General features: G+C 40.0%; 2 protein-coding genes across 8 annotated transcripts in view; one reads left to right on the top strand and one right to left on the bottom strand.

Moving 5' to 3' along the window:
* Window positions 1-10,400, top strand: part of TM6SF1 (transmembrane 6 superfamily member 1) — a 32,771-nt gene extending 22,371 nt beyond the window's left edge. For 5 of the 6 annotated variants that reach the window (XM_040257453.1, XM_040257449.1, XM_040257452.1 and 2 more), the window contains 3 exons: window positions 943-1,035; window positions 1,210-1,329; window positions 9,311-10,395. In XM_040257453.1, the coding sequence (XP_040113387.1) occupies window positions 943-1,035; window positions 1,210-1,329; window positions 9,311-9,502 (405 nt within the window). In that variant the 3' untranslated portion in view covers window positions 9,503-10,395. Of the gene's footprint in view, window positions 1-942; window positions 1,036-1,209; window positions 1,330-9,310 lie in introns of all 6 variants that reach the window. The other variant, XM_040257450.1, reaches the window with a different exon arrangement.
* Window positions 10,401-10,903: 503 nt separating this feature from the next.
* Window positions 10,904-13,969, bottom strand: part of HDGFL3 (HDGF like 3) — a 75,974-nt gene continuing 72,908 nt past the window's right edge. For both annotated transcript variants that reach the window (XM_040257456.1, XM_040257455.1), the window contains exon 6: window positions 10,904-12,125. In XM_040257456.1, the coding sequence (XP_040113390.1) occupies window positions 12,120-12,125 (6 nt within the window). In that variant the 3' untranslated portion in view covers window positions 10,904-12,119. The remainder of the gene's footprint in view (window positions 12,126-13,969) is intronic.

The following is a 13,969-nucleotide window of genomic DNA, read 5'->3' on the forward strand; positions in this document are numbered from 1 at the left end:
TATTCGGCTGCAATGACAATTACTGTTCTAAGCCTGCTGGCATTGCACAGCAGTTGGGGGGCAGAATGGTAAATGTAAACTGATGCACCTGATTCATTGTTTTGGGTTCCTTGGGCTGTAAGGGGCGTGTAAGACTGGTAGGTCAGGGTGAGTAGTCCTCAGCGCTGTCTCCCTCTGTGGATCGTCAAAAACTTCCTGGAATAGAGTCAGCTGGTAGGAGTGGCCTAGGGAAAGGATGTGAAGGAGAGAGCAGGGCAGAGGCTTTGCTCAGACCAGAGCACTGATAACCATATCTGGTTGGTTGCTGTAATTCAAGTCAAAAGAAGAAAACCAGCAACAATAAAAATGAGCTGCAACTGTTTTCTTGCACAGCCATCTCCATGCCCCTGTGCACATGAGAAAAACATGGGTAAAGTGTGTACCCTTGGAAGGTGGGGCTTTAAGGTTGGGATCCATTTTAACCAGCTCTGCCACTGACGTGTTCACGTGTTACTTAGGTGGGACAATATTTATGGCTAAGGACACCAGGAGTGGTGCCTCAGGGGAGTGGGTTAGAGGGGACTCAGCATAGTTAAGATGAATCTGGTATAGAAATGTACTATTCTTCCTGCAGGGACTAGTTGGCTAGTTATTCCTGGGAAAAGGGAAGCTGATCATTTAAAACAAGCTGTGTTTTAGTTAGCCAAACCTAGATGTTTAAACTGAACATGAGAAAGATCCCCAGGTACAGAGAATTAGTTTCCATTTCCTTCTCCACTGTTATCCTCTACTTGATCTCTTTAATCTGTATTTATTTTCTCTCCCTTTTACTGATGAGCTTCTGAAGTAGCTTTTTGTTACATAGAAAGCAGCTTGTGACTAAACTTGGCACATTTAGCCTTATCAGCAAACCTAAGGACCAGATGTGATTGTCTCTTATAATGAACTCATTTTTGTTCTTAGATTGCCTTGGATTGCCCAGCTGAGCTCTGCCGATTATATACACAATTTCAGGAGCCGTACCTAAAGGATCCTGCTGCTTATCCTAAAATCCAGGTCAGGTGGTTGTGAAGCCTAAGGTGTTTCTAATTTTCTTTAAGAATAGGAAAATGTGATACCATGTAGGAAAGAGGAGTTAACATTTTCTCAGTGTTTTGTGTGTGTGTGTTCTTTTCATGAGGCTAGGTTAACTGCCTTTTACTGATGGCATTATTTCTCTGTTCTGTGCAGATGCTGGCCTATCTGTTCTATTCCGTCCCTTACTTTGTGATTGCACTTTATGGCTTGGTGGTTCCTGGATGCTTCTGGATGCCCGATATAACCCTGATACATGCTGGAGGTCTAGCTCAGGTACTGAGAATATGCTGTTTACTGGAGAGCTGGCTGTCATTGTTGGGCATCTAAAAAAAATACCTCTGCCCTGTGTGTTAGAGAAGGAAATAGTTATTAGATATGTCTTCCTCTTTGCTTGACAGTTCTTTAGAATATGTTTCTGCATTATTTAAATCTCAAAATTAACTATCTGGTAGGTGGGCCATCCAGTCATACAGATGAGGAAACTGAGCGAGCAGGATTAAATGATTTGTTCAAGGTCACGTACCCGGCAAGCAGCACTGCCATTTTCTACTGCTGTTTGTCTCTGAGCACCACAGTTACTAAAAGAGAATTGAGAGCTGTTATCTTTAAGATGTCTGTCTGAATTTAACGTTTCGGAAGTCCACTATCTTATCCTACACAGGACCAGGGAAACTGGTTTTTAACAAAGTTCAGCTCCTGGAAAACAGGGCCTGTCATTCCATTCCTCCCTTCTGCTACTCAGCCAGGCCTCTGGCTTAGAGTAGGTGTTCAGTGAACACTCACTTCATGGAAGTGGAAGTGAAATTATTGATGGAAGCATCATACAAAGCATAGTTTTTATAAGATAACCTATTAAACCAACTGATGTTAGAAACAAGGAAGAAAATTACTTCTTTTCCTACTATAAATAAAAAAACGGGCTTCCCAGGTGGCGCCAGTGGTAAGGAACCCGCTTGCCAGTGCAGGAGGTATAGGAGATGCTGGTTTGATCTCTGGATTGGGAATATCCCCTGGAGGAGGGCATGGTAAACCACTCCAGTATTCTTTGCCTGGAGAATCCCATGGATAGAGGAGCCTGGAGGGCTACAGTCCATTGGGTTGCAGAGTTGGACATTACTGAAGGAACTTGGCATGAATGCATAAATAAAAAAAACCCCAGATGAACTCATCTTTTAGAATCATTATCTTTGTCTTGCTCTTGTCAAGCAGGCCTAATAATGAGGTTTATCTGGAAGCTCTCAGCATATACGGTTAATGATATCCATGGTATAATAATCCTGCTGGCAAAAAGACACACTGAAATTTACAGAGTTTAAAAATGGTAATGGCATTTATAGGTTAATACAGTGGGCTCAATCTTTCCAATCTGATGTGCTTCTTAATTACAGAATTAGAGCTTAAACAGTTGATGCAGTATCCAGTCATGGTTCCTGTCCTTTCCTTGGAGGACACAAGGAAAGAGAACTAGTATTTGCCCTCCTTGCAGACCTCTGAATTACTCTATTTCTCAGGCCTTGGTTTTTGGGTCTTTATTTCCATATCTTTTAATACCCACTATAAGGTGATGGCTTTCAAATTTCTATCTTTAGCTCAGACTGTTTTGATTCCTATATTTAATTCTCAAGTGTCTGACATCTCAGATTTATGTCTAAGACAGGACTCCTGATCCTGCCCACTTTTCTTCCACTTCCCTAACCTCTGTAAATAGTCCTTCGTGGTGTCTAGCAGCTCAGGTTAAACACTTGGAGTAATTCTTCACACTTCCCACTCCCTCATCCTCTATCTGTAGCCCATTACTAGGTCTGGTTAGTTCCCACTCCAGAGTAATTCTCAAACCCACCACTTTTTTTCTTTTGGCCATGCAGCATGTGGGGTCTTAGTTCCCCAATCAGGGATCAAACCTGTGCCCCCTGCATTGCAAGCACAGAGTCTCAACCATTTGACTACTACGGAAGTCCGCAAATCTGCCACTTTTTTTTTTTTTTTTTTTTTTAAAACAGCTCCGTTGTAGTCTGGGCTCTCATTACCTTGCTTCATGCAAGGCAAGCCACCCTGTGTTCTACTCACCTACTGATGCAAAGGCAGGTTGTGTGCTCTGCTGGAGGAGCAACTACTCAAGTTTTATTTATGCTTGTGCAAAGATCATGTGGGATGTTTTCAAAAGTCAGGCCTGGCATGGACCCAGCTGCAAAGGAAGCTGATACATGTGGTCTCCCTATGTGCTTCAGAGGAAGGAACTGTGTGCTGAACACAGAGTATCGTCTGGGCAAGTTTTTTTTTTTTTTTTTAAAGCCTCACTTAAATTAAGCAAGTAGAACTCAGGCTAGTTGTTACTTGCCTAAGGTCACAACATTATGAAGTGGCAGAAGAGGAATTCAGAATCCCATGTGGCCCCAGAGCCCATATTCTTCCCCACTGTGCTGTCCCTCTCTCCTCTTGCAAACAGTGAATTAAGCTCCAGCGTCCTACAGCATAGAGTAGGGCTTTGTACATGGCATGGATGAGGCAGAGGACCTGCTGGGGGTAGAAGGCTCTGGGCTTTGTGGGCTGAATAGATTTGAAAAGACTAAGGAAGCCTTTAAATGCTGGAGTGTGCAGTAGTTAGAGGGTACTGAGGGCCTCCCCCAGCTCTTACTGGTCCCTTGATTAGATTGTTCAGGGTGTAGCATCTACTAACTGCCCGTGTGCTTTGCCTGCCCAGGCTGGCTTCCTCTGCATGCTGTGTCCCCTGGTCTGCCCCACACCAGGCCCTGATGCAGGAACACTGAGTGTCACCAGCTAGGAGGCTGGTAGGAGTGAGGTCAAGACCTGGACCTGGTAAGGTCTCAGGAGACAACCAGAGAACTAGGCAGGAAGCCCTCGGCCAAGGCCTAGTCATGCATAGCGTTAGCTGTCAGGAGCCTTGGGATGGACAGAGCTTGGGGTGAACAGGTGCTTCAATCTGTAACAGTTAAGACCAGCCCCACACTATACCTGCTAGATAGGCTGAACTGGCAGACAGGCACCTGGGACTGTAGCACATGGTGGTGGTGGTTTAGTCACCAAGTCATGTCCGACTCTTTGTCAACCCATGGACTGTAGCCCACCAGGTTCCTTTGTCCATGGATTTCCCAGGCAAGAATACTGGAGTGGGTTGCCATTCCCTTCTCCAGGCGATCTTCCTGACCCAGGGATTAAACCCAAGTCTCCTGCATTGCAGGCAGATTCTTTACTGACTGAGCCACCAGGGAAGCCCACGACTCTAGCAGAAGTCCTGGGAAAGGCAATGTGGAGCGCAGAGCAGACGGCAGCGGCAGTGGTTTCAGCCATACACCAGGCCTTGCAGAAATCTCTGGGCTCATCCCTCACCAACAGATTTGTAAAGGTAGCCTGAGGCTGTGGACTGGATCCTGTAGTTGTCAGAAGGATGTTTCTCCCAACCAGCAGAACAGGGATAGCCTGAGAATCATGTGTCTGACATACCCGTAGCTCCTAGCTGGGCTGTAACATCTACCTATTCAGAGCATTTGGCCTCAGGAAGACCTAGAAATCATACTGCAACAAGACAGTGCAGACAATGAGAAGGCTGAATTACCATTGTGTGATTTCTGCTTGGCAAATAAATACTTGTTTATGAAATGAATTCTCATTGTGAGAGAACATGTGACACACTCTTCATAGAAGCACTCTCCATAGGCTTGACTAGCACCCCTAGCTTGCAAAAACTACCACTCCTGATTTAGAAGCTTTATGGATTCATGATCCCACTGAGTTTATAAAAATTTGCTTTTACTGGAAGATCTAGTGAACTCCCAAGAACCTGCGACTTAAGAAAAAAATCTTTGAAAAGCTTTTAGGTCAGTACAGGTCAACAGAAGACATGGCTAGTAGTTAATGAGGGCCCTCGTCTCAGACCATTTAGGAATCTGCCAAGCCTGCTGCCTTCAGAAATCAGATAAATCAAGAGCTGAAGTAAAATACAGTAAAATCAGGACACATTTGGCACCAAAGAATCCCACTGGGGACTTATTCATAGCCCAGTCTCTTTCCATGTAAATTAAAGTTTCAAGTCTAATTTGAAAAGTATTGAGTTGGCCAAAAAGTTCGCTTGGGTTTTCCTTTAAGATATTTTGAAAACACATATGAACTTTATTACAGGCTGCTTAGATCTACTCATTAGCCATTTCTATCAGTGGAAGAATTTATCACTGAAAAGATGTAGTTAATATGGTTAAGAATGTGAGCTCTGGAAGCAGACTGGTTCAGCTCTCGGTCTGTCACTGATTAGTTCAGTGACCTTGGTTACTTAACCTCTGTTTCCTCTTCTGTTAAGTATCAGTACCTTCCTCATAGAGTTGCTGCAAGGATTACTTACATGAAGTAATCTCTGCAGAGGGTGTAGAGCAGTGCCTGGCACATCAAAAGCTGTGGGCCTCTTTGTTGCATTCATTAATGCTGTTGTTAGAAGATCCCCAGTGAAAGTTTTGAGAAATGCCTTGTGTTTCTCAGAAGATACATGATCTGTAGCTCTGTATGTTGTGTATAGTTACCTAAACATCAGAGAAACTGGAAGCAGCTGTGGGACATTCACAGTGGGTGTGGCTGGGAGCCTGCCGTGCCATTCAGCAAGCAGGCTGCAGCCACAGAGGCAATGCATGACCCTTCCCACTGGGTTCAGACTCGCTCAGTCCCCCTGTCTATTCAGGTGCCATGTACTGTCTCACAAAAGGGTCTGGAGGCTTATCTGTGGGTAACTTGGTTGTCCAGAGTCGACTCTACTGGGAGGCAAATTCTTCAAGTTTTTTCCTTTATGGAAACCTTTAAGAAACATCTGAGACTAAAGGTTTAGAAAGAACATGAGTAATTGGCATACTAATTACAAATCTCATTTTAATCATTTGCTTCTGATGTTGATTCACCTCTAAACATCTTCATTTAGTTTTAAAACTAGAGTTTGGGTTTATTGTCTTTATATGCTTCTTATTCTTTGGTGGAGACACACAGTCTTGGCATTGTCGAAAGATCAGCAAGGGAATGTAAAAACAATGCGCCTGGATTTTCAACCAAGTAGGGTGCCAGCTCACGAACAAGCGTTTCAGCTGGGTTTTGTGTCTGTCTGTGGAAGAACTCCATGTGCTTGGCACTGTCCTAAGCACCTGACAAGAGATCAAGCCATTGAACCTGTGTAACAATCCTATGAGGCGGGCTCCATTATTACCTTGCTTTTCAGGCGAGGAGCCAGAGGCAGTTACATACCTAACACAAGGTCACATTGCTGGGTTTCGTGGAATTGGGATTTGAAGCTTTCAGTCTGTTTCCAGATTCAGTGTTCTTAACCCCAAGACTATGGTGTTCAGAAAACCCTAAGAAACAGTAACATGGTTCTCGATTAGCTACCATATCAGCCAAATAGCCTGGCTGTTGTCCCCATGTTCTCAATCGTTTTTGCCTACATTTACATAGACACACAAAACTCAGTTCTTTTTTCTGGAACTAAGATTGGGATTTTTATTCAAATTCTTTCCAGGCTGTCTCTGTAAGAAAACAAGAGCTATTAAAAATTAAGCCCCCTTTTTTTTTTGCCTTTATTGCCTCATTTTCCATCCCAACCATTCATTCTTTAAAAATCATAATCTCTTAAGGTAAAAAATGATAAGAATGAAGTTTAGGAAAAATGATGAGGTGCTCAAACTCACATCACTGAATTCTGGAGGAATTTCTGGGACCTGTAACTTGTACCCATGATCCTGGCCATGAGTCAGTTCAGTAGCAATATGGTCACCGGGTCACCAGATGCTAGCAGGATGCTCGGCTGAGCTCTCCAGACCCTCTTCTAAGGAAGTCTTGTGTGCTGGTGGGGAACATCACCAGGAAGCTCAGTGCAGCCCCTTCTCAGCTGTGTACTTTGAAGGGAACCCTTCTCAAGTGAGACTGAGGGTCTTTTGAAACTTCAGCATCCTGGAAACCAGATACCATAAGCTTTGGGAGGAAGCTGTGGTTGGGTTGCTCACTCAGGTATAGGTGAGGCCACTCTAAATACCCTGTCAGAACTATGAGCAGTGCCAGAAACTACAGAAGACCGGCCTCAGGCCTCTCTCTCAATTACATACCCCTTTTAACTAGAAATGCAATCACCTTGGGGTTCCCTGGTGGCTCAGACGGTAAAGTATCTGCCTGCAGAAGACCTGGGTTCGATCACCGCTGCCCCTTATTAAATAATTCTGAAGCAAAAGGCCTACCAAAATAGGTATAAAAAGAGAGTAGTGCCTTGTAGAAGCTTTTTGTATTTTGACAGTCACAAGACCATTACTGTTGAACGTTTATTGAGCTCTAACAATGTGAGAGGTGCCACACAAAAATTCAGACACAGTACCTGCCCGATGGGCTTACAATCTAAAGGACATGATCATTTTTTAATGTTCCCATGAGTTTGCTGTTTGTGAAAATGAGGTATTAACTGCACTGGTTAGTGCAGGAAAAGAGCCTATGATATTAGACTTTTTAAGCAGGTTCCCTATGCAAGTAGGCATGACTGTTCATATTATTCTCTTAAACTGTGGTTTGCATTTCCCCAAATTTGTCTGAGATATATTTAAGTCTGAAAAGATAGACAAATGCACATTTCTGAAAATCAGGGGTCAAATCTGGCACCTAGTCCATCAGAAAAAGTCTGGTTACATATTCAGAAAAATATTTTTATTCAAAATTGGCCCTGGGGGAAAAAAAACAGTGATGGGGGGGCCAAGTTCCTGTTGAGGGTTCTTAGAATGTCCACAAGAGCAGATCCTCACAGGGCAGCCTCTCAAAGGCCCTTAACTCTTTTGTAAGCATTCGGTGGGTTGTGTTTGGGCATTGGCCCTGGGGGTGGTATGTTTGAGGATAAAGCCCTCTCAGTGGCTCACAGATCACCAGGCAGATGACTCCTGCCTTGGCACTGGCCTTTGTCCTTGGCAACACACCACTCACGCTAATTTAATGCCTATCTGCAGAGAAGAACAAGACTACCAGACACCCTCAGGATGTATCAGGAATTTTGTAAAAATGTAACCTGCTAAAATGCCTGTTACTGATACCATCCTTATACATACTGCTTTATGAAAACTTGTCCTTTTCTTGTCATAAAGTCAAGTGCTAAAGTAACACTTCTGTTCTGTTAACCACTTAGCAGGATAAACTGATTTCATATGGAAGGAAATGTAAGATAACTTATACGTATTTAAAGCAAGTTATTTCATTTTCATCCTCATGATTTCTGTCCTTTCATCTTTCATCTCTTTGCTCTGATCCTGATAAACTAGTAAGTCACCATTTACTACATTTAAATTCCCAATCCTTTATTCATGTATATCTTGAGTTTCAGTTATGATATGAAATAAAGACTCCAGGGGTGCATTTTGTAATGATACAAGGATCCTGAGGAAATACTTTCACAGAAGCCTTTTTCTAATACAATTTTCACCTGTGCTTATGAAAAGTATCAAAAAAAGGCCAACTGGCACGTTCTGGAATGTATGTTCTGAGCAGGTATCTAAATACAAGTGGGAAGTGCTTGCCTTTATGCTTTGTAAATTCAGCTTTTGCTGACAAGCTGGACATCTCAATAATTTGATGTGAAAAAGTTGCATGTGTGTACATTTGCCATTTTATAAAAGAGCAAACAAATCCATAACCCCACCTTATCTTACAAAACAACCCTTAGTATTTTCTAAATTGCATGAAAAACAAATATACAAGTAAAAAAACAAGCAAAATGCATAATGAAGGGCTTTGAGCTCTTGCTCCAAGGAGTAGGTGAAAGAATTGATATAAATGAAGCTGAGGTTTTCAGAGCTTCTCTTTAAATAGCTATGCTAAAAATATTTCAGCTGTCTAATCTCTGTACTTGCTTCATTTTTACTAGAACACACTGTGTGAGCTGCAGCTGAGTTCCTATATAGAATATCTCCAGAATCCAAATCAGGACAAGGCAGATTTTATTCAGATTTTTCTTTTGTAAATTGAGCCACTACTGTTTGGTATGGGGCTGGGCAGGGTGGGCACTAGATAAGTTAAAAATCAGTTAGCCTAATAAAGACATGCTAAAGAAGGCTTAATTTATTTGAATGGTTATATCAAGACTGACCCCAAGTTCAATGAAATATTGAAGATTCTGGATTGTTTGAAAATCTGGTTTTGAGGGCAGGAGCGTGGTCTGAATGGACCATTAGGAACGCATTTGAACACAGAACTTATGCTTACCTCACTCCCCCACCCCCTTTTTTTTTTAACATGACAGGCTCAGTTTTCTCACATCGGTGCTTCTCTTCATGCTAGAACTGCTTATGTCTACAGAGTCCCTGAAGAAGCGAAAATCATTTTTTTAGCCTTAAACATAGCATATGGAGTTCTTCCCCAGCTCCTGGCCTATCGCTGTATCTACAGACCCGAATTCTTCATAAAAACAAAAGCAGATGAAAAAGTTGAATGAAAACACTTTTATGTTCTTTCTCTCCCGATGACTGACTTTTGCTATCTTGGTACCTATATCTGGCCCCATTCCACTCTTTTCTTGCATAGGAACATTTGCGAATTCATCAGTTCTTGCTCTGTACTCTGTATCATAGGAATTATGTGGGTAAATCTTTTTTTGAAGGGAAGTTGAAGTTATTCAGAAAGTCTGTTTAAAGAAATACATTTCAGGGTATTTGTGAATAAACAACCACCTATCTCAAATTGTTTGTATATATTAAATATAAGTGTGAAAAATTACAATTTAGCTCCTATAATAATTAACATGAAAAGGTAACTATTCAAAAGAAAATGGCCTATGCATATTAAAAATTTCAAACTAGCAAATACAGATTGGAGGAATATTTTTGCATATAAGATGTATATGCTTTATGATCAACCTCAATATAAAAGACAAATTACCAGAACATTTAAAAATGTTGTTTGAAAAGTGTTTTCCCAAGGAAAGTGAATTATTCACTGGGGTTTCAAAAACTGCTTTCACTGAAATTTTTTATTGAGTCTAAACAGTTAAGAAGGGTTCTATAACTTTATTATTACCTTTATTTTACTGGTGACTGGAAATATTTCTATTGTGTTTCTGTGTATATTTTTAATAAATTATTTTTGGCCTTTTATGAAGACAAATATTAAATTTGAAACATTTTGTGTATTTTCTTTTTCAGAAAAAGTTCTGTGGTCTTTAGTTTTGTTTTAAGAATCTGTCAGTTATACGTTCCAATTCGAAATGTCATCTACATTCTCCTTATGTTTTAGTGTGAGCGATGAAGAGGACTTTTGATGAATTAATTAAATTCCTTGATTTTAAATTAAAATATTCAAAATTAAAAAGTACCTTGTAAGGACAAAGAACTGGACTGGCATTCCTACTCTCTTTTAAATGAACTGTTCATCATGTGGAAGCGTTGAGTCAAGTATAATAGAGGAAAATCAGTATTTGCTAAATGAGAGAAACAAACCCCAAACACAGCCGCCGCCTCAGTGCCCAGGAGTGGTAAGTGGATCAGTACTCTTACGCCCTCAGGTGCCATTGTTACCACTCCCATCATCACCAGCATCATCACTAATGGCCCTAAGCTTTCAGAGCTGCTCACATTTTTTCCTTCATGCTACTTACTAGCTCGTCACCAAAATAAGAAAACCTAAAAGAAAATGGTGTCCAGATCAGTGCATGGATAATGTCCAGTGTGAATTTAGGGGTCCACTGAACTGGTAAGTAACACAGATATGCAAAGAGTCATGTAGCCAGTTCCTCTCCCTACCCCCCAGTGTTAAAAAAAAAAAAAAAAAGAAAACAAATACAAGTCCTAAAACCCAGAGTGTTTAAAAAAAGAAAAGAAAAAGCCTCACCTGCACTTGATTCTCTTATCAGCTTGCTGTTAACAATTTTTGCTTTAATATATGAATTACATTAATACCTCACATTACATATATGAAGCCAAATTACACTAACTTAGTTGTTTACAACCTCAACTCTTACTCCCAGTACACATTCCAATAAATTTATTCTGTAAAAACAATACATTTTTTTGTTTTTGATTTTTTTTTACAGTAAACTTTTCAACTACAAACCTCGAATACGCGAAAGATGTTCCAAGGACAAGCATAACAGGATTGATAAAACCCAAACTGACTAAATGTGTTCTCACAATATAAGTTGGCATAAAAATAAATAAAATTTTCTATTATCACAATTGCAACAATAATGTACACATAATAATGGTTTGTGGATGAGTATTAACTATTCTAATTCTAGTTCCAAAAAAAAACAACAGATCGTTTAAAAGTCTATATTTAAAAGTCAATGCTTTGTCTTACTTCCCATAGGGCTACTGCTGAGTCCAGCTTTAAAATGTAAAGTATCCAGCTTGAGTGATTAGCTCAAATTGTATTGGCATTGGGAGAAAATAAATCACTGCCTTTATCTTGGAGTAACACAAAAGACTCACTTAACTTCACATATAGAAACTGAGTTTGTGTACATAACAACATGAGTTTTGAGAAGTATAAGTTGTCAACTAGCTATTTCTAATACGGAAAAGGTATTTTACAATATGATTCAACTTTACACATGGCCTCAAAACTGAAGGACAGTTTTAAGTTCACCTTCAGTATGCCAACATTATGTATCTAGGATTGGCTCCTGGGTTCTGTCACAGAGAAGAAATCCCTTAAGCATTATGTTGAGTGGTCCTTTTAAAAAAATGCTAATTTATATTTAACTGAGTGTTTGGTGATGGTGGAGTAAAAGGCAGAAGAGTGGTGAACATAACTGCCTTGATAAAGGATCCTAGACTTGTATAAGCTTGTGCAAAAATCTTGATAATCCTTAGTGGTTAAGGGCAACTTCATGCAACCAAATAACATGAAATTAAGTCAATAACCTTAAAAAAGGCTAAAATGTCTTTTTTCCCCCAAACACATCAGAGAGGAATGTGAATAATGTACATACAAACTGGGGTTCTGTCAATGACAACAAGGACTATGTGTTGGTTCATATCAAATCCGAGAATATTGGACAACCAAACGTATAACCTTCTTGTGGTTTTCTTAGTATGCAGCATTCATTATGGTGGTTAGGTCTGGAAAAAAAAAACAAAGAAAACAAGCCTTTAGATGATTTTGGATATTAACAATATAAGCTACCCACATCTTTATACTATATACCTGGATTTTTTTGCGATTCCAATCTGCATTGCAGCATTAACAATACTTAGCAAGAATAGTCTCTAAGGGTTTGCTTTATGCCAATCAGTGCAAAAAGCTAAAGGAAAAACTAGGGCATTTTTAGTGTAAACTTTGTCTGTTGTCTGGCAGGATACTGAAGTAGCAGGCACTCTGTAAAACTCTAGGACAATGCATTGCTGGGATACATAAAATTAAGGCAAAATGGAGATAATTCATCTTTGTGATGATTCTGGTATCACAAAGGTAAATTTCTTAAAATTTTAAAAGTATTTGCAGAACTGCAAATTATTCTGTGTAATATTTATAACTTACTTGTGACAGTATGGCTCAATGAAATACAAGAGTTAATAATATTAAGTCAAGATATACAAAGAGAAAGGAAACCTAGATTTTTGTCAAGTTTAGATTGCTTCCATTTGACAAAGATAAAATACTTCCATTTCCTAGAAGGACTGTGTTTCAGTTTGGGTCCCACTTTTAATTGTGTCAGGTTACATTTCCCCACCGGCATGCTACTTTTGTTTTCTTCATCATTAACCCAAACACATTAACCCCCTTAGTACTGTTCTTGTGGGATAAATGAAAGAGGGAACTCGGGCCCCCAATACTTTTTGTGAAAACAGCCTGCTTCAGCTCTTCACTTCACTAAGTGAATGAACTTGTTTGTAGGATGCATGTCATCATTCATGGGTATGGTTTTCACTTATGTAGCTGAACTCTACCCTGCACCATACATAATATACAGCTAATTCCAGAACCTTCAAAGGAGGAAAAGTTTCTAAACCTACTATCCCCTCAAGATAGCAGAAATACATGTCTTAGTCTTCTTTGTTCTTACCAAAATGAGAAAGCCAATCTTAAAAAAAACATGAAAAATCTATGAACTTGCAAGATAATAGTGCCTGGTGACTCCTCATTATTTATTAACAAAGAAAAGCACTAGAAATAAGATCATACTCACAGGCCTTAGAGGATTTTCCTCCCTTGTGAAGGAGGAAAACACCCATTAAAACAACGAAAAATTGTTAATCAACCAAAGAAACTTCTTTAACAATGTCTTTTTATTAATATTAATGTGAAAGGCAATACATTCTATGTTTACATCGGTAGAAAACTCACAGTAACAACTACTCAATCCATGTTGAAGAATATTTTTAAAACACATGGTCTGATGGTAGCCTCAGAATATTATTAATGCCCCCAACACAGTGAGAGTGGTATCAGAATGTGACTAACTTTAAGGACATGCTTTTTGGGTGGAGGTACTATTAAATGGGTGCTTATATTAATAAAGTCAAATTACAAATTAATTTAACTTCTCATACCATAATCACTCTATCTGCCTATGAAAAAAATACCTTGCTCATTCACACTGGTGGATATTCTGAACAGTGTTCTGTTTGCTAGACTGCAGATCTCCTCCACATGAGCAGCTAGAACTTGTGCCTTCATGCACTGGCTGCCCTGCTCAGCGCCACACCAGTTTCATATTGCACAATGGCTGGCTAATCCACTGGGTTCTCTCTTGAGGCATTTCAATGTGAGGTACACTAACAGGCTGAAGGATACCCAGAACATAGTAAGCAGAAGTTACAGGCTGGAGAAGTCATCGGGTCTTTTTATGGAGCACCAATTTTTCTTGGAAATATGGCAGATAAACTATGGTTACTCAGACTTGAGTATTTGGCATTTTGTCAAAAATAAATGAAACGAGCCTATTCATGGAAAATGACTGACA

Source organism: Oryx dammah, unplaced genomic scaffold, assembly GCF_014754425.2.
Source record: "Oryx dammah isolate SB20612 unplaced genomic scaffold, SCBI_Odam_1.1 HiC_scaffold_16, whole genome shotgun sequence".
Taxonomy (NCBI): domain Eukaryota; kingdom Metazoa; phylum Chordata; class Mammalia; order Artiodactyla; family Bovidae; genus Oryx; species Oryx dammah.